Below are 27496 nucleotides of genomic sequence, written 5' to 3' on the forward strand. Positions count from 1 at the left end.
AGTCAACTACAGGGTGATCTGGGAATCAGCCACATAAAACAAACAGCTCTTGCACGAGAATGGATGAGATCGCCTCAGATATAAGACCAAGTAACAGAAAATTATTTGAAACAAACATTCTTGAGATAGGCAAAGAAAAGGAATCTTTAAAAAAGTTTTGTTTACTATTTTCAGAGACGGGGGAGATATAAAGGGAGAGAAACATCAGTGTGTGGTTGTCCCTCACGTGCCCCCAACTGGGAACCTAGCCCACAACCCAGGCATGTGCCCTGACTGGGACCTGAACTGGCGATCTTTTGGTTCGCAGGCCAGTGCTCAATCCACTGAGCCACACCAGCCAGGGCTGAAAAATGAATCTTTAAAGTGGAAGGATGGAGTTTCTGAAGGCTGGAATGTTACTTCCTTTATTGTATACTGCCAGGGACACATCTACTTTGATTATACAAAACCTCTAGGAAGTAAATCATTTTAAAAATAAGCAAACAGTTTCAGAGGAAATATAGTAATCTCCCGTGTGAACCTTAATCTGACATCACAAGTGATGAAACAAAATATCTATTAACATAAAAGTCAGGGTACTGTTTACCTAAAAGAAGAAAGGAGGGAACTGGGATATAGAAGAGACCGGTAACTGATTTCTCAGGTGAGTGGTGGCCAGTTTATTTTATTGCAACAGTAGCCCCCTTTTATCCATGGTTTCATGTTCTGTGGTTTACAAGTATCCATGGTCAACCATGATCCAAAAGTATTCAATGGAAAACTCGAGAAATAAACAATTTATGTTTTAAACTGCACACACTTCTGAGCAGCAGGATGAGAGAGCTGTCCCATTCCCTCCAGCTCCATCCTACCAACGTGAACCATCCCTTTCAGTGTACCCACTGTACACTCACCACCCGCTAGACGCTTACCTGGGTTATCACAGGTATCCCAGTGTCTGTGTTCAAGTCACCCTTATTTTTCTTAATAACGACCCACAGTACAAGACAATTCTGACAATTTGGGTATGCCAAAGAGAAGCCGTAAAGTGCTTCCTTTAAGTAAAAAGGTATGTGTGTGTAGGGAAAAACAGACTACATATAGGGTTTAGTGCCATGTGTGGTTTCAGGCATCCATTGGGGGTACTGGAATGTATGTCCTGTGGATAAGTGGGGAACTACTATACTCTTTCAAACTGAACTGTACTTTTTCATAAAATTATGTATTTCCTAATAATGTTTAAAACAGTAGGTCCTTAAAAAAAAAGGTAAGAAGAAGAACTAGAAATGGTGAAGCAGGGCCACCACAAGGCATTGTGACTTCAGGAGCTGTGTAGTGTGCAGTCTGTGGGGCTGTGGTGGCCAATCTAGTGCAGGTAAAAACACGGTGCAGGACATGGCTGGAAGGCAGTTCAAGATGATTAACAGAATTACCAGTTGGCTAAGCTATGGCTTAGTATAGTGTAGTCTAGCTGTACTAAGAAATCGTAAGATTTTGATAAAGCCATTCGACACAGGTATTTGAATTTCTGCAGCAGGCAGAATCCTTCATCCTGGGAGCCAGAATAGAGAAAAATACCTGCTAGGTTAGACTGATTCAGGGATGGGAACTGACAAAATACAGAAATTGAGGACATAAAGAAAACTAGGGGTAAATAATGATTAATGATAGGATCAAAGCTAAACAAGAGGAATCCAAAGGCTCCAGGAAGGGACGTGCCACACTGAGACAGGAAGGGGATTACGCAATGAAAGGACTGCAGACTGCGGAACAGGTACAACAGGACTGAACATGGGAAAGAGAGAAGCAGGAATTTTCAGACTTTAAGACCAAAGGCAAAACAGTTTAAAAAAAAAAGACCAGATCTAGACCAGCACTCTTCAACAAAAACATAAGTCACATAATTAATTTCTGGTAGCCACATTAGAAAACATAAACAGGTTAAGATTAATTTTATTAATGTTATTTAACTTAATATACCCCAATTTTCAACTGTAGTCAATATAAAAACAGATATTTGGTGTATTTTACACTTTATAGCATCTCAATTTGCACTAGCTGAGCTCAAAAACCACAGGTGGTTCCAGTAACTATTTTATTGGACAGTGCAGGTCTAGACCAAGTCCTTTTGGGTGGCTGTCTATGTGTTTGCCCATTAACAGTTGCCCTGGAGAATTAAAAAGGGGGAAGAAAGGAAGGTGATTCCAGGAGCACACAGCAATAGTTAGATGGGGCAAAAATGAATATGCCAGAGGCCCTCATAGCAGAAAGTAAAAAGAAGTAAACTGTGGACCAAATGCTAAAATTCTCTAAGAATGGAGAAATAAATTAGCCCAGGAAAATTACAGAGGAGTGATATATGAACTTGCTGCAAGTGAGTCATAGGACAAGGACCGAGATAGAGTAGTGAAAGGTCAGAACTTGCCTCCCTGAGCCTGCCTCCCAAGCCTAAGCCTGCCGACCAACATATAAAGAATGTTAAGAAAACTAATAATATCCATTTGAAAGGCTCTCTAGTACAGTAATGTTACCTAAATTTCAAGAGAGTGAGGAGGTAGAGGGTGGGTAAGAGAGTTCAAGGAAGAAACCTGATAGCTGGACCTTTCTAGAAGGTCCAGTAACGGGATGTCAGCAAAGATTCTACAAACACTATTATGTAATAAAAATATACAAAGATTAGCAAATAAATATAACAGGAGCCCAGTTTCCTAATTCTAGGACTAAGCTTCTTCTGGAGGTTAGAATACATAGTCATACAAACTTGGAAATAATTGTCTCAAAGAAATATATGGTTTAAATACAGGGTTGGCAATTTATAAGAAACTAAGTATTTTGCTTCAACTTTGTGGGGTGGCCCTTTCCAAATAAACCCATTTGTACCTGGCCCACAGTGCACACTGCAAGAACATCTGGCACCCAAATATTTGGGGAAAGAACGGCCTTCTGAGAAAATCTTGCTACTTATTCAAACAGATCATCTTAACAGTAAAATCTGATGAGTAGGAAGTATATTCAATAAAACATCTTTCAAAACTAGGTTGGAAGAAAATCAAGCCACATAAACCCTACCTACCACAACAGACCCGTACGGACTCCTGTATACCAAGTCGTCTCTCACTTTTCCTGCCGCCTCAACACTGGCATGCAGCACAGGGCGTCTCCCTGCAGAACTTTCAACTTCTTGTAATGTTTCTCAGAAAAATCCAGCAAAATGGTCAGCATCAAAGATGAAAAACAATGATGTCTCTCCAGATGGATTCTCATTAGGTTTACCTTATTACTTAGGTAATCTTCAGCAGAATTGTTCATTCCTGATAACATCGTTCATCTAATAAATTAAAAGTATGTACATTATAAATCAAAAGTCTGTCTAATCCAAAGCATGGTTCTAATAGATGATGCGGCATAAACACGAATCAAGCATCAGCTGAAACAAAACACAGCTACCTCAAGTGCATCATCTGTCCTCCACCCACTTCTCCCATTCGATGTATCTTAAAGCAGAACAATTCTTGTTTTATTTGGTTTTGTTAGGAAAAAATATTTCCACTGTTAAAATAAATGCTTTATAATACTGATTTACATAAGGCAGGGCAAAGATAAATAAACTCGGCAGAAATAGAAAGTCATCGTTTCAGGTATGGTTTTCAAATTTTTTCATCTTAATTTCTATGAAAAGGGTTACTAACAAGATGTAACACCAATGGATCAGATGTCACCTTTAATTTCTCTTTCCCTGGATTCTACAGCACAATGAACAAATGACAAAAAGAGAAGAAGATGATAGAGAAGAACCAGAGAGAAATCATAATGCACCTCACAAAATAAAAGACAGCATACATAAACTAGAAACTAATGACCTGTTTTAACACTTGGAATTTTTTCCAAATATGTCCTAACACAATGAGGACTCTTATTTCTAAAAGAAGCAAATGACAGTCGTGCCTACTACAAAGATTTTTGCCTTTTTGTGTACTATAATGTTTGCTTAAAAGCAGACACTGCTGAGTAATTTTTGGAAAAGTTCAAGATGAACCTTACTGTGTCTCTAGATAACATCAAGGTTATTACCCTGGGTTTTGCCTGAGGTGTGAGTTTTAAAAAAGAAATTATGGGGGAAATAAATCAGACATAATAAATACAGTGACAGTCAAACCAATGAATCTTTTAACAATGTTAGGCAATAATATTTAATAATATAAATGCCTACATAGCAGGGTCTGGTTTTCAGTGATGATAAATACGGTTATAAATTGATATTAAAGAGTTGAGAAAACTTCTCAAAACTGTAATCCAGACTAGACAAAGAATTCATTTCCTAAAATTAATTTTCATCTTAAAAAATGTTAAATATTCCAAGCTATTATAACATAGGAAGTGCAACATTTACTGAGCATTCAAGCATTTGCCAGGGCCTTTGTATTTGTTGTTTGATTTAATCTTTGCATGACCCTATGGTGTGGGTATTTTATTTCCATTTAATGAATGGCAAAATTTCCACTTGGAGGGAGGGTTACCTCATCCCAAATCTCCTAACTAGTAAGTGGTAGAACTGGGATTCACAACCAGGTCTCTATTTTTCAAATAACTTTTCCACTTGTTGGTCCTCCCCTTCTGGTACCCCTATAATTCAGATGTTGGAACGTTTAAAGGTGTCCTCGATGGTCTTAAGCTTTTCTTCGATTTTTTGAATTCTTATTTCATCATGCTCTCCTGCTTGGTTGATTCTATCTTCCTTCTGGTCCACTGTGTTGTTTTGAGACTCTGATTCCTTCCTTTCACAATGGGCTCTCCTCCGTATGTCTTCCTGCATCCCTTTTATGGTAATCTGCATTTTTTCATGTAATTTGGATCCAAAATCAACCAGTTCCGTGAGCTTCCTGATCACCAGTGTTTTGAACTGTGCATCTGATAGATTGGCTATTTCTTGGTCACTCAAAAGGATGAGTCCTGGGAGACTGATCTGTTCTGCTGGAAACATGTCTTATGTCTTTCCCTGTCTCTCCTATTATTTTACTTATTTATTTATTTTTTCTCCGGTCTGGTCGCTCTTGTTACGGTGGGGGGCGAGCCTTAGGTGTTCACAGGGGCTGGGCGCCCCAGTCGCTAGCTTGTGACGTTATATGTGGGGGCAGGGGTGGGAGCGGGGACAGGAGGGATCAATGGCGACCGTTCTGTTCTCCTGGAGTCAGACACTTCCCTGGGCTTCTGGGCCGTGAGCTCTGCCCTGGTCCACAATCGCTGCCCTACTGATCCCCCCAGCCGCTGCTTGCGTACTCAGGGATCACCGCTACACCGCTGCGCTCCCGCGCCCCGGATGGCTGTCGCGCCGATTTTGCACCAAATTTCCCCCGACCTACGCGCACCTGTGACCCGCGCCAGCCCCGCGCCCACTCGTTCGGCTCATCGTCCCCTACCGGTCTGGATGTACAGGTCTACTTCAACTTCTTGGCTGCCCGACTTCCATCTAGATAAATCCTCTGACAGTTCTGATATTATGACTGCAAATCATTGTTGTAAATTATTGTTGTTCTGTTCTTGGTTGTGCAAGGAGGTACGGTGCGTCCACCTATTCCTCCATCTTGCCGGAAGTCTCAGGTCTCTATTTTTAAAAAGAATATCTACCTTCTATAATGCAGTACCACAGCAAACTGAGTATTTTCTCCATAGTTTATAGTTCGGATGCAGATGTGGAGCTCTTTGCCTCAAAAAGTTATGAGATGGTTTTATGATCAATCTCTTATTTAAGTTAGATCCATAAAGAGAAAATCTTTCTGGAACTTTATCACAGTTCATTGCTGGGCTATAATTGAGGCCTCTTTAAGAAGCACTCCAGGTTTTCATTTTGAATGGAATCTCTTTTCAACACCAGAGATAGGACTGCTTGAAAATTAAAAGGGTTGTATTTTAAACATTATCTTAACACAACTACTGCTCTTACTTAATTGTGGCTTTTGGACATTTTTAAATGAATGTTTTAGGCAATTCAATCATTCATTAAGTCATAATAATGCATTTTATTTTGCATTAGGCCCATCCAATTACTCTTACTCTTCGCTACCTCAAAAATAGAGATTTAATGAACACCACTCTACAAAAACTGAAGTGCACTTTGATATCATCATCACCCATCTCAGCAGCTGCACTTGTCATGCCACCCTTTCTAGCAATCCGGCTCTAGAAATATTCACCGCAATAAACAGAATTCTAGAATGAGGCCATTTTGACATGCAGACTGACTGCGCATCAAACTCTGTTAACTGAAATACTTAGTACAAAAAATGATGAAACCGTCTTCTCTCTGAACACATTTCTTAAATACCTTAGCGTGTAAAATCAGTTTCTCAGAGACAGCAGTTCTTCTTCTTTAACCACCATGACTCTATATAAAAAGCTTATCTGTGGTTTGCATGTTGGGATTAATCAAAACAGAAAATTAGATCAACTGCCCAGAAGAGGTGTAAGTTTTATATTCAATATCTTACCAAACTGCTTCTAGAAAACCTAAATCCCTGCCATGGTATCCTGACAGAGACTTTTCCAGGTCAGGAATTCCAACGTAATTATTTAATTCATGACCACAGAACAGCATGAACACTGAGAAAAGATTCCCGGGCCCTTCCTCAGAACAAGTTCTCTGAAGATGCAACAATACAGTATTTGGCTCTTTTTTTAGTTTAGCTTGTGCCTGTAAAATAAACTTGTACTGAATTGTGCAAAGAAAGTTAACACTAGTCAGAAAAACTCCTCTGCTTTAGCCAAATAAAGCAATGTGCAAACAGCCCCAAAATGACACTTTTGGAAATTTTCATTTAGAGCTATTTGCATCCATCCAACATTTAAGGACTCACTTATGGCTCAGGCACTGTACTAGTTATATGGGAGACTGAAAGCCATTCTAAAGAATTTGAAAACCACTGTACTGCAGCAGTAAAAACAGGAAAATTTAGTCGCATTAAAGCCAAAGGCTCCCGCAAGCAACATGCTCTTACTGTACTTGTATTAGAAAGGTTAATTATACAATACCTGTCAGGCCAAAATTTGATCCTATCATCAAAATAAACTGGTATATGTTATCAATACTATAAAAATTATTTGAATACAGATGGTAATGCAAAGTATATTAAATGTAAAAAGGTAACAGTCTACTACAGACACTAGATTTTAAAAGTTTTCTCAAAAAAAGCCACTTTCCCTAAATTAAGAAGTGGCCCGATTTATTATGCGTGGATGCGGCCTAAAAATGGGCTCATTCCGCTCCTTTCACTGAACACTGCCCCCAGCAAAGAAGGCTTAAGAAGTCTCATTCAGGTGGTGGGTACTCCCTGTTCCATAGCTTTGTTCTTGACATTAGAATCACCTGGGCCCCATTTCAAGCAATTTAACAACAGTCTCCGGAAAAGGAGAGCCAGGCATCAGAAGCTTCTGCTGACAGCCGGGACTGAGGACCACTGCTCTCTCTCTCATTGCTGAGCAGTGACATTATATGGATCAGGGAACACTGTACTGAATTTACCATCACTTCTGTATTTTTTATAATCAGTCCAACATTTAAATGCTTTTTTTGCCTTTCATTAGCCAATAATGGGCTCACATAATAGGATGGCTTTCACTATATAGCTAGATCTAACAGGCTACTTGCATTTCCACAACAGTAATTATAGTATTCAAAGCTTAGCTCTCCCTTACACAGCACAATATCCCAGTTCCCTCCCCAGACCCAATACCAGTTCCCACAAGGCTACTGGGCTAAAAGCACTGGTCTGCCTGCAAGGAGAATTCAGTGCCCGGTTCAGTGAGTTCTCAGGCAGCCAACGTGTTCTACAATGTGTGCGCTGCCGGCTCTCTGCCTCTACCATCAGCGTCTGCCCTTCGTCATACCTCCTGCACCTTCTGCTGAGGGCTACCACTGCCATCTCTACCACATTCCTCCCTCCCTCTCCCCACCCATATTTAGTCTCCAGATTCTTCCCAGTTCCTTTTACTTCCCATCTCAAAGCACTCCTAGCCGGGCTTCCCATTCAATTCATTTGTCACACCAGACATAATCTTCACTCTAGGGCCTGGTGCTGCCTTGTTAAAACTGCCTCCTCCTCCACTAATTTTTGAATTCCAGATTTAGACATGTGGCTCTACAAAGAACCAGAACTTTAAATACTGTGTAACTGAATTTTTAAAAAGCTCCAATTTTGCAAATTTATGTTCTCCAAAGTTGTTTCAGGTTGTTTAAAAATCAAAACATGGTGTTTCATAAAAACAGTATTATAAGTGGTGGTTGTAACTCCAAATTTTTTTACGAAAACCTGGTTTGTCTAAAATGAACCTGAAATAAAGTACTATGGTGAATTAGCAAGGAAGAGCATCAAAAAATGGGACCTGGGGATCTGGATTCAGTCCCTTAGCAGTGGGGCAACCAAAACTACCTGAAACACATCATTTCACTTTTCACACTTTGCCTTCCCAATCTACAAAAAGGGAACAGTCATATCTATCGTCTAGGGTTACTGTTACGATAAAATACAGTGAAGTAATTGAAATATGCTCTAAAAACTCATCTAAAACCAAGATATTATCCTCAAATATAGTCATCTGATAATAGGAGTACACAATAAACATTATTTCAGACTCTGTTATAATTCCAGTTTTATTAGAAAGGGCAGCTATTACTTAAAATTATTTCTAAATGCTTCCATGGTCAAATCCTCACACCACTGTCCCTTATCTGCTCAAAGTTGATATTTTTGAGGAAAATATATCATTCTGATTCTTATAGCATTAGATCTACTTTAAGAGCATGTTATAGCAATAGCTTCTAATGTCAGATTGCCTTTTGCAAAAACCCTCTAGAAATGGCCAGCCTTTAAGAAATATGTATTCCTTAAAACTTTTGAAATAAAACTAAACAAAACACAAAGATTTGGTAAAAGATGCCTTTTATGTGCATCCAGCGTTTTGATAGCTCTCGTCTTTTCTGTAAATTGCACAGAGTATTATAATCTCATTTTTAATATATACTTCAACAGTGTTTTTCCTTCTTTTGGTTTTATACTTAATTTCATTGCTACTAAAGTTAAAAGACAATCACTCTAAAAACCAAAGAGTAATGCCTTCTAGGTCCTTGATACTTATTTTCTTTGCCTGCTAGCCAGCCTCCATTCCTTTTGCAACATCCTTCCCTTCTTAAATGTTGTCAAATGGTTATGTAAATAAGTCCAGCTGCTTATGAGTCATCATTTCTGTATCCAACTTCTCTAATTCCCAATGTGAACCTTGACACACTCTATGAACCCTTCACAGTCATAGGAATTTTTCAGTGTGTTTTTGAACATGGCAGGTGGACTTTCAGTGATCTCTCTTACTCTACTGGGGCTGTTATTGGCAGGTGTTGCTCACATAATACTATTTCTTTTTCACAGATTTTATTTATATGTTTCTAGGGAGGGGAAGAGAAGGAGAAAGGGAGAGAAACATCAATGTGAGGTTGCCTCTTACACGCACTCTACTGGGGACCTGGGTCGTCACAACACAGGCATGTGCCTTGACTGGGAATCAAACCAGGGACCCTCTGGTTCACAGACCAGCTCTCAATCCACTGAGCCACACCAGCCAGGGCCTATTTCTATCGCTCCAGATCAACATGACCATCTTCTTGGTAACACAAAACTTTTTTCTCTAAACCTGCTATCGTTTTCTAAAAGGATAAAATTTCCATGTGTGTAAAATTTAAAAAGCTCAGAAAAAAACAAAATAATTTATACTACATTTGGTGTAAAGAAATAACTGCTGAGTTGGCAATGGTTTCTTGAATATGACACCAAAGCCACAGGCAATGAGAGAAAAAGAGATCAGTAAGACTTCACCAGAATTAAAAATTTTTGTGCCAATGACACCATCAACAGAGTGAAAATGTAACTGACTAGATATTTGGAAATCATATATCTGATAAGGGACTGAGATGCAGAATATATAAAGAACTCCTTACAACTCAACAAAAATAATTCGATTGAAAAGTGGACAAAGAAATTGAACAAATGGCCAACAGGCACAAGAGATGCTCAACACCACTAATCATTAGTGACATGCAAATGCTTTACACACGCATGCATGCACATAAATTTTCTGACACCATCAAATTTGCTTATGTCAAATGGGAGTATATTCTGCTGAAGACATAAATTGGCCAGTTCTGATACAAAATGCTGTTTGCAATTCGTTTCTAAAGATAACATTTTCTGCTTCGATTTTACCTTTAAGTCAGTAGTGTTTTTAAATTTCTGAATAGACTGCTATTCTTACTTTTATTCCATTATGTTTAAGATTATAAAAAATATAAAATCATGTTCAACTAAAATAAATTATAATCCTGATTAGGGTTTTTTAAAAAAAAACAGTAATGGCAGTCTACAGAGTTTCAGCTTAAACATAATTTACATTTTATTTTGCTAAGTTCTAATTCTGTAGAAGTATATTTTGAAAATATAAATATCATTTGCCCAGTCTGGCATAGCTCAGTGGATTGAGTGCGGGCTGAGACCAAAGTGTCGCAGGTTCGATTCCCAGTCAGGCCACATACATGGGTTGCGGGCCATGGCCCCCAGCAACAGCACACTGATGTTTCTCTCTCTCTCTCTTTCTCCCTCCCTTCCCTCTCTAAAAATAAATAAATAAAATCTTAGAAAAAAAAGAAAATATAAATATCATTAGAATTTAATATTTTTCTCTGTAGCCTAACATATGACCAAGTTTGATAAATGCTCATGTATTAAAAAAAGAGCTCTTTTGCCCTGGCTGGCATAGCTCAGTGGATTGAGCGCGGGCTGGGAACCAAAGTGTCCCAGGTTCGATTCCCAGCCAGGGTACATTCCTGGGTTGCAGGCCATTACCCCCAGCAACCGCACATTGATGTTTCTCTCTCTCTCTCTCTCTCTCTCTCTATCTCCCTCCCTTCCCTCCCTAAAAATAAATAAATAAAATCTTAAAAAGAAAAAGAGCTCTTTTAAATGAGGAAATTATTAAAACAAATTTATTAGTTATTATTTCATTTAAATTACCCAGTCTTTTTAATCTTTTATCTTAGCTAATTAGTAAAAAGTTCTCTCTATATTTTTGAAGTATGATAATTATGATTTTCAAATCATAAACCTCAATTATTTTTCTCTTAGTTGAATATGTACAAAATTCCTTTTTCATATACATATTCTTGTGATAATTTATATATTTATATAAAAACAAGTTTACTATTACTGTCACTTATACATATGTCATTTATATATAAGGCCAGCTAAGAAAGGTTTTTACATATTGAAAGAGTTAAAAGAAGAATAATATGGTAAAGACCATCTGACCCACAAAACTCGAAACATTTACTACCTGGTCTTTACAGTGTGCTGATCTGTGTCAGCAGTCCAGTAAAACCTTATTTACCAAAAATAGGGCAGGGATCAAATTTGGCCCTTGGGTCACAGTTTGCCAACACTGATCTGTGTTATTATTTATTGATCTGTCCATTTCTCCGAGATATTTCTCTCCCACACTAATTATCAATTTGTCAATTTCAATTTTTATGTATGTATATATATAGATATATATGTATTTCCAGTTATTAAGTAAATAAGTTTATGGTATTACATTTTCTCGAAATTATGGTAAATCTTTATATTGTAGGAATTACCACAATCCTTATGTACATTTTTGCCTGAAATTCTATGTTGACTCCTAAAGGTTGCTTATAACTTTTCCTTTTACTAGCATTTTCCTGTTAATATTTTTATGCTCTTGTTTTCAGTCTTTCAGTATCATGTCTAAATGTATATGCCTAGATTTAGTTTTTGACAAATCTAAGTCATATTTAATAAGGGAATTTAAGTTCATTATTATTACACTTATCAATGTGTTCCACAGCCCTGCTATGTTATCACCTTTAATACTTTTATTATCCCCTTTTCTGGCTATTGTTAAATGCACTGAAGTCCGCAGGGAGAGGGGCATGAGGGGAATAAATGGTAATGCAAACAAACAAACAAAAAAAACCAGTAACAAATTTCACTGGGGTCTACTTGTCCCATCTTTATTGTAAGGAAATTATATACCCTTCTACAATTGTTTGTGCCCATTGCTTACCTGGTGTCTCTCAGCTCTAACCCTCCCTGAAAGTAGGAGGGTGCTTTTACCTTCTGTCAGTGTGGCTTCAGACTCCCCAGCCTCTCAGAGCCATTTAGAGATGCCAGCAGCAGAAACGCATGCGCACCTGATATTCAAAATACCAGCCACTGCTCACTTTGTTCTCTCACCTAATGAGTTTCTGATGTTCAAGGACCAACTTGCAGTAACTTCCCTCTAGAAATCTGAGCAACAGTTCTAAAGGACCCTTCCTCCAAGCTCCCAGATTCTGGCAATGCCACCATTTCTCTTTCATTCCTTCAGCATCTCCTGCAGTTATTAATCTCTGGATTACCTCCGCACCCCCTTGGTAATCAGCGGGCTAGTGTAACAAATTTATGTACTTAATCCCCTCAATTTCAAACACTTAGTATTGTTCCTTTTTCCCTGACGAAGCTTTAACAGCTACACTGCTAAACTAACTAGGTTGCATGTGGTCAACTGTACTAAACAGAAAGATCATAATTGTATAACTAAACAATAAAAGATGGGCAATTTTAATGGGGATCAAGAGTAATAAGATTTGAAATAATAAATAGTCCTGAAGAATACAGTGTAGTATCTGAACATGGAGTATCATTGACAGATAACTAAAAGATTTATTTTGCCTGTGAAATGTAACAAAATATTGTCAATCTAATTTCTTTCTTTTACAATACATATTACTTACTGAGGTACCTACGGCATAAAATACTAGGCAGACAGAAAAGCCATCATATGGAAGAGAGAGAATTCAGATAGCCTGAGCATTTATCATTCCTAACAGAGGAAAAAAATAAAGGTCCATCAGTGGATGATGAGTTTAGAATCAGATTTAGCTCTTCTTGTTACCTAACTAACAGCATGACTGAACATTTGAGAGAAAAGAACAGTAAATAAATGTATTTACTGAGAAAAAAATATTGCTTATTTGGTTAAATATAACATTTTATTTTTGTTATCAGTAATTCAATGTATCAATCTATAATATCCATTGTTTACACTTAATCGATTCTCTTTGCTTTAAATGCTTTTACTCGCTTTAAATCCACTTTAACCTCTCTTTCACTATTTATTTACAGCATTTATAATCACGACAAAGTTTCGTGATGTCTGATGGTCTGCTTTTCATTGAGTGTTGAAGTCACTGAAATTCACAATTCTTAGTTCTGTAACGATGCTAATTTTTGTATATTACACTTGGTAGTTAGCAAAACACTTCAACTAAACTTTCTCATCTGATCCCTAATAAAACATAGTCCTGTATTACACTTGTCCTCTCCCTTCTCCCACATCCCTGCAAATTACACACCATCACCACCACCCAAAATAAGCACATATACCCACTCACCTAATTAACACAAAACAATATTCTATATATTGGTACTTATCCCCTCTACTAACCTTTCTTCTATAATCCTTCCTACTTGCCCATTTTCCCCACAACTCTTTGAATCATATGGAATGAGGTGTGCCCCACCCCCAAATTCACATGTTGAAGCCCTAATTCCCAACGTGATAGTATTGGAACATGGGGCCTTTGGCAGACAATTAGGACTAGATGAGGCCATGGGGCCGTGGCTCTCATGGTGGGATTAGTGCCTTTATTAAAAACATCAGAGAGCTTGCTGATCTATCTCTGTCCTGAGAGGATGTATCAAGAAAACAAACTTCTACAACCAAGGAGGCCCTCTCTAGGAACTAAATCATCTGGCACTTTGATCTTGGACTTCCCAGCATCCAGAAATGGGAAGAAAAAAATCTGTTATTTAAGCCACCCAGTCAATGGTATTTTGTTAAAGCAGCCCAAACAGACTAAGACAGATGGAATGTAAGTATCTGCAGGAAACATCACAAGCACTTGAGATCGAAGTCAAACTGCTCCATTTCCTGATTTTCCTTAAAACGCACACATTCTGTTTCCCATCCCAAAATTTAATGGCACAAGCTAATTTCTATAGTTACATTGAAGTTGCAATTTTCAGAACCATAAAAATCTACAATATTTTAATGTTACAGCTAGATAAAAAATAGACTGAGTTACTCTTAAAGAATTATAGAATATTAGTGAAATGCCAAGGAGATATTAACTTGCGAGGGAAACTACGGGACAGGTTTTGCACTATCAATTAAAACAGGTGAGCAGTAGCCACAGAAATCAAGAAGAGCCTCCCAGGATACATCCAGAGGAAACAACTCCTTAAATATAAAAAATCCTAAACCTTCCCCCCACCACACACACCAAAATTTAAATGAAAATGGACAACATCATCAACAAAAAACTGAGCCTACATCAAAGACAACAAAAGAAATATCTGTGAAATCATAATCAGTTCTTACAAAATTCTTTGGCTTTCTAAAATAGTGTTGAGTTAATATAGAATTGATTTTTAAAACTTCTACTCTTTATATTTAAATATTTCAAAATATGAGTTCCAGTTTTGTAGATCTGACAGATGGAATCTAAAATCTGGGGTATACGGTGAGGCAAGTTTGAATAATAATTACATTTAACTATCATTCTTGCAGCAACATGTAAAATCTAACCACAGAAATTTTGAAAGTCACTGAGATTTTTTTCCCAGCCACAGATAATGCAAATGAAAGCATAGTCAAACAAGTATATAAAATTACTTTAGGCATATTTCATGGTAAGTTATAAGACTGCATAAAACATAAAATTCACCTAACAGAAAAGCATTTGGGGAAGTCCTTACTTTACAAACATGGTTGTGATTTTTTTGGTTCACAGAAACAAATAATGTGGTCATCAAATATGACCACATTAAAATAAATCTCAAAAATTTAGAGGAAAGAGCTTACCACAATTGTTTAGCGTGTATAAGATGCAATCATGGACATAATGATCTGAATATTTTTTAGGCCTTATAACTTACTTTTAAACTAATGACATTTGTAAAGGCATGTTAATTTGTAAAACATTTAATATCAATATTTGTTGTCCCTGGCTGGAATGGCTCAGTGGACTGAGCGCCCGCCTATGAACCAAAGGGTCACTGGTTCGATTCCCAGTCAGGGCACATGCCTGGGTTGCAGGCCATGTCCCCAGTAGGCAGAGCATGAGAGGCAACCACACATTGATGTTTCACTCCCTGTCTTTCTCCCACTGTCCCCTCTGTCTAAAAATAAATAAAATTTAAAATATATATATATTTGTTGGAAAAACTTTCAACAAGGTATAAATTTTAAAGTAAACAGGCATATTATCAAACAAAAACTAAAACAAAACAGGGGATTTGGTACTAACAGGGCCAACTAGATGCCGCCAGTACTGTGGGCTTCCCAGCCCTCATCAGATCCTCATGTGCCATAAATGCAGCTTCCAAACACCACGCACCTCAAAGACTAGCTCAGGTGACCACATGTGTTCCATGGGGGAGCAAAGGAGTATAAAAATTATAAATTGTGCTTTGCTTTCTTTTTTTTGAAGGAAAGTAAATACTCATCAATTCAAACTGTGAAATGGAAAAAAAACTTTCAAAACTTTCTCTACTTTATCCTGGTTAGCACAGATGACTGTCAAGAGTTGTGAAACTCAGATTTTCTTTATGAAAGACAAAAAAAATTTCAAATCACAAAAAAGTATAAAAACGCGTATATAATAAAATCATAATCTTAATAATAAAGATAAATAAGTTCGCAAAGCCTGAACAAGTCCATTAACAACAGTGAGGCAACACTGGGGAATTTTCCCACAGTAAAACAATACCATTAAAAGGAACATGAAGTCTGAGAGCTGGACAAAGCGCAAGGAGAACAGGAACCATGGGCCACTTGAAACTCACCCTTTACTAATAATGAAAATTGCAGTGTAAAATTAAATATCACAAGCATCACTATTCCTCAGTGAAGAAGCCCTTGGCTTAGCATTTCCACAGACAAAGACTCTAACTCATGGATCATCACCATCTCAGCCCACTATATAACAGGACTGAGCAGCAGAACCAAAAAAAAGAACCGAATGCAGTTTCTACGGAGAGTAGGCAGAAAACATGTATCACTCCACTTTGGCATTGTTCTGAGCACGTCTTCTCACTGGTAACTGTGAACACAGCTTAGGAGTCTTGACGGCGACGCCAAGAGAAAAAAGAAAAGTGCCAACAACTGAGCAATAGTAGGAAATACTTTTGTCTTGCTTAATTTAAGTAATTCAAGATAATTCAAAAAAAAACAAACTTCTGATATTTTTTAAAGATGCCAAATGAAAGAGATGGCAAAGTTCATCTAATTTTAAATCTAAAATACAGAATTCCAAAAATTTTCATAGTAGTAACCAAATTAGTTTCTAAAACGCATGGAGGTCTTGAAGGGGGTTCAGATCTCATCTCATACAAGCCTGTTATTTACAAAGAGGAAACTGATCTTCAATAGGAATTCCCACTAGGTCCAACCTTGAAGTAGTCTCAGCAGGGGTGGAACTCTAACCCAGGTCTCCTGGTTCCTGGGAAAGATACTTTTAAATTCCAAATTTTTTACCATTCCCAGAGTAAGGGCATTCTGGGTTTAGAGACTATTCAACTGCTTCCATTTCAGAGCAATTAAAAGGAATCCACACCTAAAAAGACTCTGTGTCTCACACATTTACCACTTTGAAAATGTCATTTTAACTGTCAATTTATAATACTCTAATAGTCAAAAGATTTTTTTATAAAAGATTTTTCTAAATTTATTTTTTAGGAGGTGAGAAAGAGAGAAACAGAAACATCGATCGGCTGCAATAAGCACGCTCCTAAATAGGGAACCCGGCCCACAACCCAGGCATGTGCCCTGACCAGGAATCAAACCAGCTATGGTTTGCAGGTCGATGCCTAACCCACTGAGTCACACCAGTCACGGATAACAGTCAAAAATTTTTGACTTTCATTAAACAAAACCTCCAGAGGGGAGAGGGCTACAAAGATTTAGAAGTCATGCACACGAAGCCTTAAAACCTGGCGTGCACACATGTGCATGCAGAGTATGCATGTGCACATGTAAATCCTACCTTCAAGGGAAACCAGCAGGTGAAGAGATTGCTGCTGTTGATGTAAGGAAGCAATTGGAAGCACTTTTCCACATTTTTCCTCTTTTAGTTTTAAAGCTATGAAATTCATTTTTGTTCAGCTTAGCTGCCTTCACTTAGACCCTAGTAGATTCATTTAGTGTCAAACCCTAAGTCGTAGACACAGGTAGCTAGCTACTTGGGACAGAAAGATCTATCTAATTCACAAAGGGGACACTGTTACATCAAAAAGGGTATGTGGCTAAAGAAGTGTCTTTAACCTTATCTTCTTCAAGTTGCCTTGAATCTAACAGCTCTGTGCATAAGAATAAACCGTATCACAGACAACACAAAAGACCATGACTGGCCTCTGCTTTTCATCCTCCTGTCAGCGATAAGCAAGCACCTGGCAGATACCTCAAACCCATGGGCAGAACTGAGTTTCCCAATAATTTGTGGCCAAATTAGATGAATTAGACACACGCATAGATCCTAAGGAGAACCAAATCTGACAAACGTGAAAACGAATGCCACCCACTGAAAGCACTGAGCTTGTTCTGCTGAGGCAGGACTTCACATACTCTTCATAGCGACCCTCTTAAAGGGGGACAGAATCCTAATTCCCCCTTATACAGCAAATGAAGAAACAAGGTTCTAGAGATATTAAATAATTTAACCAACATTGAATAAGCAGAAAATAACACATCATACCCCTGAACCTGCATCAATCTGATTCCAAGCCTGCAACCCTTTTCCCTCTACTCTGAAGGCACTGCTTGCTCTTGTGGTCCATTAACACGTCAACTGTTGACCCCAAGGAGACTGAGTTTGTAACAAAACTCCCTATTTTTCCAATTTAAAAAGAGTTCTCCTTCTATCAGTAGATGTTAAAACATCATTAAGAGACAAATTAATGGATATAAACCTGCCTCTGTCTGAAAGGCACAGAAGGGGGTAGTGAACCAGGTGTGATTACTGGGCTCATCCACCAGATTAGACAAAAATGATAGGAAAACAGACCATAAAGGAAAGTAAAATAGTATTTGGTGACCCTCCCCCTAATATTTGTGCACTCTGACTTCTCAAGGCAAATAATAAAATGGCATACAGAAAGGCATTTGTGGGTTCAACAGCTGAGACACTGCGAGACCACCCTTTCTTAAATGCAAACTATGCATTTTCAAGTTGCCCTTTCAGAAAACTTTAGTGCTGTGGGTCAAATAACAACTACAAACAGTAAAAATTTGAAATGAAAAACTAAGCTCTTTCCTTTATGTGTCAGTTATCAACGGCTTGCCTTTCAGCTCAAAACTGACCTTGTTTGCTTGTCCACTAAAAATGAATCTGGGCTCTTTATTTTTCCATTTCAGCTGGCACAATGTTAAGCTTTGCCACTAGAGGGCACTGTAGAGATATAGCAGGAGGAAAAGATTTTGTTTCCAGGAGTCTATGAGCTTGCACAGCAGGGCTCCTCCTGCAGTCCAGGTAGCTTCTACAGATTTTGGCTTTTCCAGGGTCCAGCTGCCCTAATGCAAAGCTTCTTCAGTGCCAGGCTTCAGCTGTAATGCACTGCAACCAATCCAGTGCCCAGCGGCCAGCAGTTTCCCCTGGTTCTCTCTCTCAGGCAGTTATGCAGCAGAGTGTCTTCTCTGAGAAGCCTCCAGCACCCTAGAGGGCCAAATTATGGTAACTTCTGCAGGGTGAATTTCTAGTAAGTTCCACTGACATGGCACCATGGCAACTTCCTACCCGTCAGGAAGCCACATCCTACCTTATCCAGAAAGGTCTAAATCTCAGCCAGCCACCCACCAGGGTGGATGGGACTCTCTTACCTAACACTAACTACCACCATGAAAAACAAGAGGCACAAAGTTCGGTAAGCCTTTTTTGAGTCCTGGAAGTTTGTCCTGAAGGCATCCAGCCATGTAAAATGACAAACACATTTATTGAAGAAGATAGAAGAAACATTGTACATAGGACAATGACACCTCGGTCCACTTCAAATTAGGCACCTTGGGACCTCACACAGTTCCAATCCCCATCAGTTGCCCTGTCATATTTTTCTGAATCTCAACAACGGTCAGAAATCTCTTCCCTTTCAAAGGTGATTTTAGTTTTGGGAAGGAAGTCATCTCAGGCTGCCAAATATCGGCTGTGGAAGGGCTGAGTCACTTGGGTGACTTGATGTTTTACCAAAAAACTCTGCACGAGATGTGATGCATGAGCAGGCCAACTATCGTGATGAAGCTGCCAATCACCAGCTGCCCATGCCTGCGGCCTCCTGAATCATCTGAATAGTCTCTGTGGAGGAATGTTCAAGCTTAACAAAAAAATTGATACAGATTCATTGCTCTACTTGCTCAGTCATCTTGAAGGTGATGGCTGTCAAGCCACACAGTACACATGCTCTCACTCAACTGCATCTACAACCCCCACTGACGGGTACATTGTTCACGCATGCGCATTCCAGTCTACTTGCCTTGGCTGCCAGGTTACATCGATATCACACAAACTGTTCTCATTATATTAACAATGGTTTTACTTTTTCCAGACAGACGTCATATGCTACATTTAAGTGTGCTACACCTCAGCCTGCCCGCAGAGCCACCTGGGGGAGTCCCAACTTTGAATGGAAAACTGAACAAAAGAATGCTATAAAGTAAGTTTGGTGCAACACAAGATTCTCTATCACATGAGGCCCATGATTTAGCAAATCCAAGGTTATCTGAAGCCTATGCCAAACAGATGCTGTAAGGAGCCTCACTTACTGTGTGTGCACTACAGCAGCTCTTCACTAAAGGACACTGGTGCTGCTCTGGCCAGGTGGCCCAGCTGGCTGGAACATTGTCCCGAACACCAAAAGGCTGAAGGTTCGATCCTCAGTTGGGGCATGTATGGGAGGCAACCAATCAATGTTCCTCTCTCTCTCTCTCAAAATCTATAAACATATCCTCAAGTGAAGATTAAAAAATAAAAGATACTAGTGCTAAAGAAGCCAGCTTTCCCCAACAATCCATAGGGTGAGTTTCCAGCAAGCCCCAGGAGGGATTTCTGGCACGCTTCACCGGCAGGGCACTACAGCCACTTCTGCTCCACCATCAGTGAGCCACAGATGCACACTCTCCAATACCAACCCTCGAGCAGAAGGCTCTTCCACAGGTGCTCCATCTCAGCCCCCGGAGAGGCAGCTGCTCCTTATGTTTTTATATTCTTTAGAGTTCTCTTTTGTATCAGCCAATCCCTCATTACTTCAATTCCCTGTAATACTTAATAATCCTTTATGGTAAATTTTCCCTCTTCAAAATACTACAAAGTTTTACTCTCTTGATTAGAGTTACACCAATATACCTTATTAATACGTTGGGTGGTTCAGTGCTATGAAAACCAACACAAGAACCTCACTTGAAACAATTAGGAGTTCATTTTGACTTGTTTTACTTTTAAAATTCAAAATTAAATAGGAATGATTTATAGCGAGTTTAAGCATAGTACTAAGTCTGAATTAATTTATATATTTCTTAATAGGACTGTTTCAATAATGGATTGGCAAGCTATACATTCCTTCTACAAAGATTCTATAGTCTAAACTAGCATTAATCAGTACCTAACGTATAATTACCAGTTTTCAGCATTATTTTTATTAATTCCTTATCTCAAGTTTTAAAAGGCCTAAAATATGGAAGCCAAAATTAAAGATAATGTTATAAAAATAATTTTTGTTACTTTTTAGGAGCAGTTCTTACATATAAATACTGACAAATCTCAAATAACATGGGTCAAGGTTATTTGGCTTGACTTTCTACACATTCCAGTAAGAGACTTTATCGCTCTGGCCAGCTCTTAGCCACAAGGAAGCCAAAGAAACACGTGACGGTGGCTTGGTGCAAGCACAGCAGTATCTTGGGAAATGACTTAAAAAGCAGAAGACCCATAGTGCTATCTTCTTAAAACAGTGTTTTAATGTCTGCTGTGCCTAGTAACTGGAAATACACTAGGGAGTTTGTTATTCTTTGACAGTTTAACAAAATTTAAGCCTAAGAAATCCCAACAATCTACTTACGAAATCAAAAACCAAAACAAAAAAAAAATCCACTAAAATTATTTAAAAGGGAAAGACACCCACACTTCTTAAAAAAGTAAAAACAACCGCCAGCACTGCACCGAAAAGGGAGATGAGGGGAGACTACAGGTTACACACAGAAAAGCAAACAAGTGCTTTTGTGATTTTTAATGAACTTTAGAATCACATTCTAACTTCTAAAACAACACAAACGAACAAACAAAAACTAAAGATCACTGACAGTTCATTTCGAATGACTCCATAAACGAAGTGCATAAAATTGTTAGTAGCCACCATTAGGAGGTCTAAAAAAAAACAGAAATTACTCTTCAAATAATAGAAATTACTGCTTAAAAGGTTGCTTTTGTAAAGGAGAAATGCTGCTTTTACGTGGAAATTTTCTTTTAAATACAGTTTTTCTTACTTGAGAGAGTCCAGGGGACGATGCATGTCCCGGGGGCGTTGCCGCGAGATTTGGATGCCCCTTGTTTATTTCATGTGCCGCATAAGGGGAAGGGGTCGGGGGTCCCGGCTGTCTTGCTACCTGTGAGAAAATCAGTATTTAGGAAGAGTATTATAATCGTAACTTAGTATTAATAAATATAGCCTGACTGGCGAACTTTTTAAAATTGAAGACTCGGTCTCACAAGTTCAAGTGCCAGACTGACCAAAGGCTTCAATTTTCAATACTGACGCATGAAATTCTTAGAAAAATAATAAACATGAATATTTTCATCAATTCAATAAAATTCTTGAAGCATAATCTAACACCAAAACCCTGAAGGAAAAAATGGGCTAAATGAAAGAAGCCAGACTTAAAACTGCATAATGTACAATGCCATTCCTATCACATTTTGTAAAAGGAACAGAAAAGAGATAAATGACTGCAAGGAGATGAGGATAACTACAAAAAGACAAGGAGATTTGGGGGAATGACATAACTTCTGTGTCTTGATTACAGTAGGGATTGCGAGTCTCTGTGTGTGTGTCAAAACTCACAGAACTGCCCTGGCTGGCGAAGCTCAGTGGATTGAGCGCGGGCTGCGAACCAAAGCGTCGCAGGTTCAATTCCCAGTCAGGGTGCATGCCTGGGTTGCAGGCCATGACCCCCAGCAACCGCACATTGATGTTTGTTTCTCTCTCTCTCTCTCTTTCTCTCTCCCCCCTCCCTTCCCTCTCTAAAAAATAAATAAATAAAATATTAAAAAAAAAACAAAACTCACAGAACTGTACACTAAAAATAGTGAATTTTACTTTATACAAATTACACCTTAATAAAATTGAATCCAAAAACATGGCAAATTACTTAAAGTATAATCTCATTTTTGTTTTTAAACAGTACATGTGTGTCTATTTCTATCTGTAATTGTCTACGTGTGTGTACATATATACACACATATACATTCTCACAAATATATACATCATATTAAAAAGAGCTGTAAGGAGATGCACAAAGATCTTAATAGAAAGCATTACAGGTTTCTTTTTCCCTCATTTTTATTTTCTAATACAGTTCAACAGAAAAATAACTCGCATTATATTTAAACAAAATTACATTTTCCCAGCTTTTTGCTGGCAATAAGCTGCCCATCAGCCTGTGACCGATATGAGACCACTTCACTCAGGCCCCTTTCTCGAGCTGAGCACTCAATCCCAGCCAGCTCTTCTCTATCCCTGTTTGACCCAGACTAGCACCGCCCTCCGTGGATGGAGGGCAAGTCTGCAATCACCTAATATTAGAGAGTCTATTCACCATAGGGTGGGGTTCTTTAGTTTACTGGGCCCTTAACCTAGTGATAACTACAGACTTCTTCCTAGAATCATATTTTTAATGCCTGAAATACATAGAGCTATGACAAAAACCAACTATATTAAAATACACTTGCCTACATTCATAATTCAAAGAAATAACATTCACTAAGATATTCTCTCTCCATTTTAAGTTCTTAGATTCCTCTGTAGTCTATCAAAGAGTTAAAAACTCTGCCTCGGTTTAAAAAAAAATGGTCTCCAAATGGCTTTAGATTTACCTGAATTCACTCAGTCAGAAGCTGAAGAAAATTAACTCCCTGGTAACCTAACCTTAGAATTGCTTATGTCGATCTAAAATATACAAACACCTAAAAGGCACAGCTGTCTTGGCTGGTGTAGCTCAGTGGATTGAGCACAGGCTGCAAATCAAAGGGCCACTGGTTCGATTCCCAGTCAGGGCACATGCCTGGGTTGTGGGCCAGGTCCCTTGCGGGGGGGGGGGGGGGGGGGGGGGGGGGGCCCCCCGCACATGAGAGGCAACCACACATTGATGTTTCTCTCCCCTTCCTTCTCCCTCACCTCCCCTTTCTCTAAAAATAAATTTTTTAAAAGTTTGAAATAAATACCTGACACATGCTCATTAATTTTCTGAATTTTTATAGTTACTAAATAAATGCTTATTAAACAAATAAATGAAAAGACTGCCAATTTTACCAATCTAAAAATTAACAATATAGTCAAGGTTCTTTGGGATTTGTAACAGGTAAAGAAATTAAACACCCTTCTATTGAATATTCAGCATTTGATATGGCAATTAAGCAACTGCAGAATGACAATGATGGGCCGAGATGCTAATCCTTTACAACCTCTGGCCCACAGGATTCCTTTGACAGCTGGAATGTGCTTTGAAAAGACTTTTTAAAAATGTATAAAATGGAAGTTAAATGTTTCCATTTCTATCAAAGCTTACAGTAAAAAATGGCCTCTCTATTTATGTCACTAACTTTACAACAACAATAAATCCACATCTTGAAATAATAATGTTCAATTTTTCTTAAAATAATTACAACTCCATTTACCAAACAATTACTTATGACAATGCAATTTCCTGTAACTCATTTTATTTTAAAGTGGTCCCTTATCAGTTGTTTTGTTTTTAACAACTCTACACATAATACTTTGGAAAATGGCCCTGAAGGGAATATTCCAGAGTTTAAAAAACACATTTTCAAACTTCTCTAACATTAAAAGACTTGATTATTGTATCTATTTTCTTATCTGAGAAATGCAAAAGCCATTTATAGATGACATTTAACAGAACACCCTCTGTATCTTTAAGGTTAATCCTTCTTTTGAAGGAGTAAAATCAAGTGACTAGATATTAAGTAATACTTTAATTAGGTATGCAATTGAACATTTAATGAGCAAATACACATTAAATATTAATAGCAAATATTAATAACAGGGAATCCTAACTTTCATAAATGTCATTACTCGCATCTACCAAGATATGTAGAAAAACATACCTAGAATTTTTAACGAGGATCATATGCTAAAATACACACACACACACACACACACACACAAATTAAATGCTTTAAAAAAAAAGGTACTGCAAGACTGAGGGTATGTAAAATTTTGATAAGGTATCTGTCCATTTAACTCACGACATGTAAAGTAACAACTGGACTATTCCTCTACGCTGAGAATGAGGACCTGAGTGCACACAACACAGCATGCTTGCAAGGGGAAATCTGGTCTATACTGGGACAAGGAAGAACCTTATCAGTAAGAGTCCTTTAGCTAACTGCACCTAAAAAAAAACAACTTTATGTTTGCATGTTCACTGTTCTGCAAAGCAGATCCACGGCTTTCATCAGATGATCAAAAGTTCTAATCCCCTAAAAGCTGAGCATTGTTTTTTACCTTATTTGTGAAAGTTCAACAACAACAACAAAAAGCAGCTTCCACACAGCAAGTAAAATGTAGTACTTCACATGAGCTGTCAAGTCAGATAAACCTGTATTCAAATCACACAACTTCACTGAGCCCCATTTCCTTATCTGTAAATGAAGGTGTCATAACAAACACTATAATGCATGTAGAGCACTGAGTACAGTAGTTAGAACACAGTAAATCACTCAATGAATGAGCCATCTGAGTTCAAATCCAGCCTCTACCTGCACTTCATAGCTGGATAACCTTGGGCAAGATACTTCACCTCGGAGTCTGCTTCCCCAACTAATAAAGGGGATATAATTATACTTACACTCTATACCTATCTTGTAAGGATTAAATGAGTTAACATAAGTGAAGTGCTTAAAATAGTGTCTGGTGTATAATAAGTGCTACGTGTTACTGATGATGATGAAGAAAATATTTTATACACTGTTTTTTCACCTTCCCCATGGTCAACTCTTCTGACCAGGTTTGGTAAATTTTTATATACATTTCATGATTCATTACACGATGCAGCAGTATTCTCATGGTAGACAACACCTCAAGACTTTAACTGGAATATGTTCACCTATCCCCACTTCTATTAAGACACAGTCCAAACTGTCTGCCAATCTGCTTTCTACGGCTTCCTAGAGTTCATCTGGTAATCAGTCCTCCCAGTCCCTCTGCCTAATGAGAACCCAGGACAGCAATGCCTTAAATGTAGCTTACTACTTATTTACATATACATATTCTAATTTAGACAGTTGTTAATGTCTTCATTTTCCAATATGTACTTAAAACAATGTTTTACCATCCCTTAAAGACAAGAACTCTTAAAAATAAGGATAATAAGGATAAGTAAACACCGTTTTCCCATTTTATCTGACAAAATATCTTGTACACACAGCTATCCTTCAATAAACACTTAGTGAATTCAGTGTCTCAGCACCCTTAACAACTGTGCCACATCCCCACTGTTTAAGCCCCAACAGCAAGCTCAACAAGATTAGAAGGTATTTTCAGTTTAATTTACAATACCACAGAAAAGTAACTTCAGACACGTTTTAAACTGTTACAACAAATAAACCTGTTATATACTGAGAAAGAATGGCAATATAGAAAAAGATGGGTCTAATTAACAGATACATTTTTTCCACACACACAAAAACAAGTAAAACTTTCTAAAGATGTGAGTACAAGGTGAGCCCAGAAAGAATATGAAATGATGGAATATGCCCAATCTTGGATGTTAACCACTTTTGTAAAATTCAATCCAGGTTCATCTTTTAAAGTAACACAAGGCTTAGATTCAGCCAACCATATAATTCAGCAGTCCCACTTCTAGGTTTACACCCAAAGAAAATGGAAACAGGACAGCAAAAAGGTATCTGCACTTCCATGCTCACTGCAGCATTGCATTCACAGTGGCCACGACAAGGAAGCAACCTAAATGTCCATCAACAGATGACTGGCTAAAGATGTGGTACACGTACACACACACACACACACACACGACACGTCAGAAACCTCTTCAAGTCAATACACATATCTACTTCATTCTCCTAAATGACTATACTCCGTAACAGAGGTATAGCTATATTCGTTTGAACTATTAATTTTTAAAAGGTTAGTTTCTTAATGAAAAAAATGTATTAGCTAGTACTATTTTGAGAGACAAACATGCATACACAAGCATAAAATGATAAGCATACATTACTTCCTTTTTACTGAATTTCAGATATGTCAATGAATATAAGTTAAAACAGCTCAAAAACTGGGAAGGGAGCAGTTTTAGAAAATCACATTTGATAAAGATGCTTGATAGCACAATGATAATTGATAAAGAGATAAATAATAGACTGAACCTATTATAAGTGTCAAAAGAAATTTCCAGACTTTCAGCCAAGACGGAACCACAGGCAGACACACCGTGCCTCCTTGCACAACCAAAAGAAGGGGAACAACAAATTTAAAAACAAAAAATAACCGGAACTGCCAGAAACTCGAACTGTATGGAAGTCTGACAACCAAGGAGTTAAAGAAGAAACACTCCTCCAGACCTGTGGGAGGGAGGGGCGGGGGGAGACAGGCGACCAGACAGAGAGGACTCGAGGCAAGACTACAGCTGGAAGACGGGGTGGGTGTTTGAGGAGGCAGCAGCTGGTAAAGCAAGTGGTCCCACATTCGAGTGCAGATACACCAGGAGGAACAACTGTGGAGCGAGACAGACCACACAACCCAGGGTTCCAGCGTGGGGAAATAAAGCCTCAAACCTCTGACTGTAAACACCCATGGGGGCTGAGGTGACAGAAGAAACTGCCAGCACCACAAGAGTTCATTGGAGAGACCCACAGGGTCCTAGAACATACACAAACCCACCCACCCAGGAATCAGCACCAGAAGGGCCAATTTCCTTGTGGCTGGCAGGGGAAGTGACTGAAAACCAGCAGAGAGCTGAGCAAGTGGCACTGTTTCCTCTCAGACCCCTCCCCCACATACAGTGACACAACAGAGCCACATGGGTTGTCCCGCCCTGGTGTATACCTACAGCTCCTCCCCTTACTACGTAACAGGCACACTGAGACAAAATAATACGGCCCAAAAGAAAGAACACATCAAAGCCC

At 38.4% G+C, this 27496-nt stretch overlaps 1 protein-coding gene and 1 long non-coding RNA gene across 28 annotated transcripts in view; one reads left to right on the plus strand and one right to left on the minus strand.

The window, feature by feature from the left end:
• Positions 1 to 27496, minus strand: part of EIF4G3 (eukaryotic translation initiation factor 4 gamma 3) — a 294941-nt gene that overhangs the window by 171686 nt on the left and 95759 nt on the right. For 25 of the 27 annotated variants that reach the window (XM_036025438.1, XM_036025440.1, XM_036025463.1 and 22 more), the window contains exon 3: positions 21604 to 21723. The exons of the other annotated variants lie outside the window; for them this stretch is intronic. In XM_036025438.1, coding sequence (XP_035881331.1) covers positions 21604 to 21723 — 120 coding nt within the window. The remainder of the gene's footprint in view (positions 1 to 21603; positions 21724 to 27496) is intronic. 27 annotated transcript variants of the gene reach the window in all.
• LOC118500526 lies at positions 3096 to 7142 on the plus strand. Its single transcript, XR_004903088.1, has 2 exons — positions 3096 to 4548; positions 5578 to 7142. It is a non-coding gene; the product is annotated as an uncharacterized LOC118500526 (long non-coding RNA).

The sequence above is a fragment of the Phyllostomus discolor genome, chromosome 5 (genome assembly GCF_004126475.2).
Source record: "Phyllostomus discolor isolate MPI-MPIP mPhyDis1 chromosome 5, mPhyDis1.pri.v3, whole genome shotgun sequence".
Classification (NCBI taxonomy): Eukaryota; Metazoa; Chordata; class Mammalia; order Chiroptera; family Phyllostomidae; genus Phyllostomus; species Phyllostomus discolor.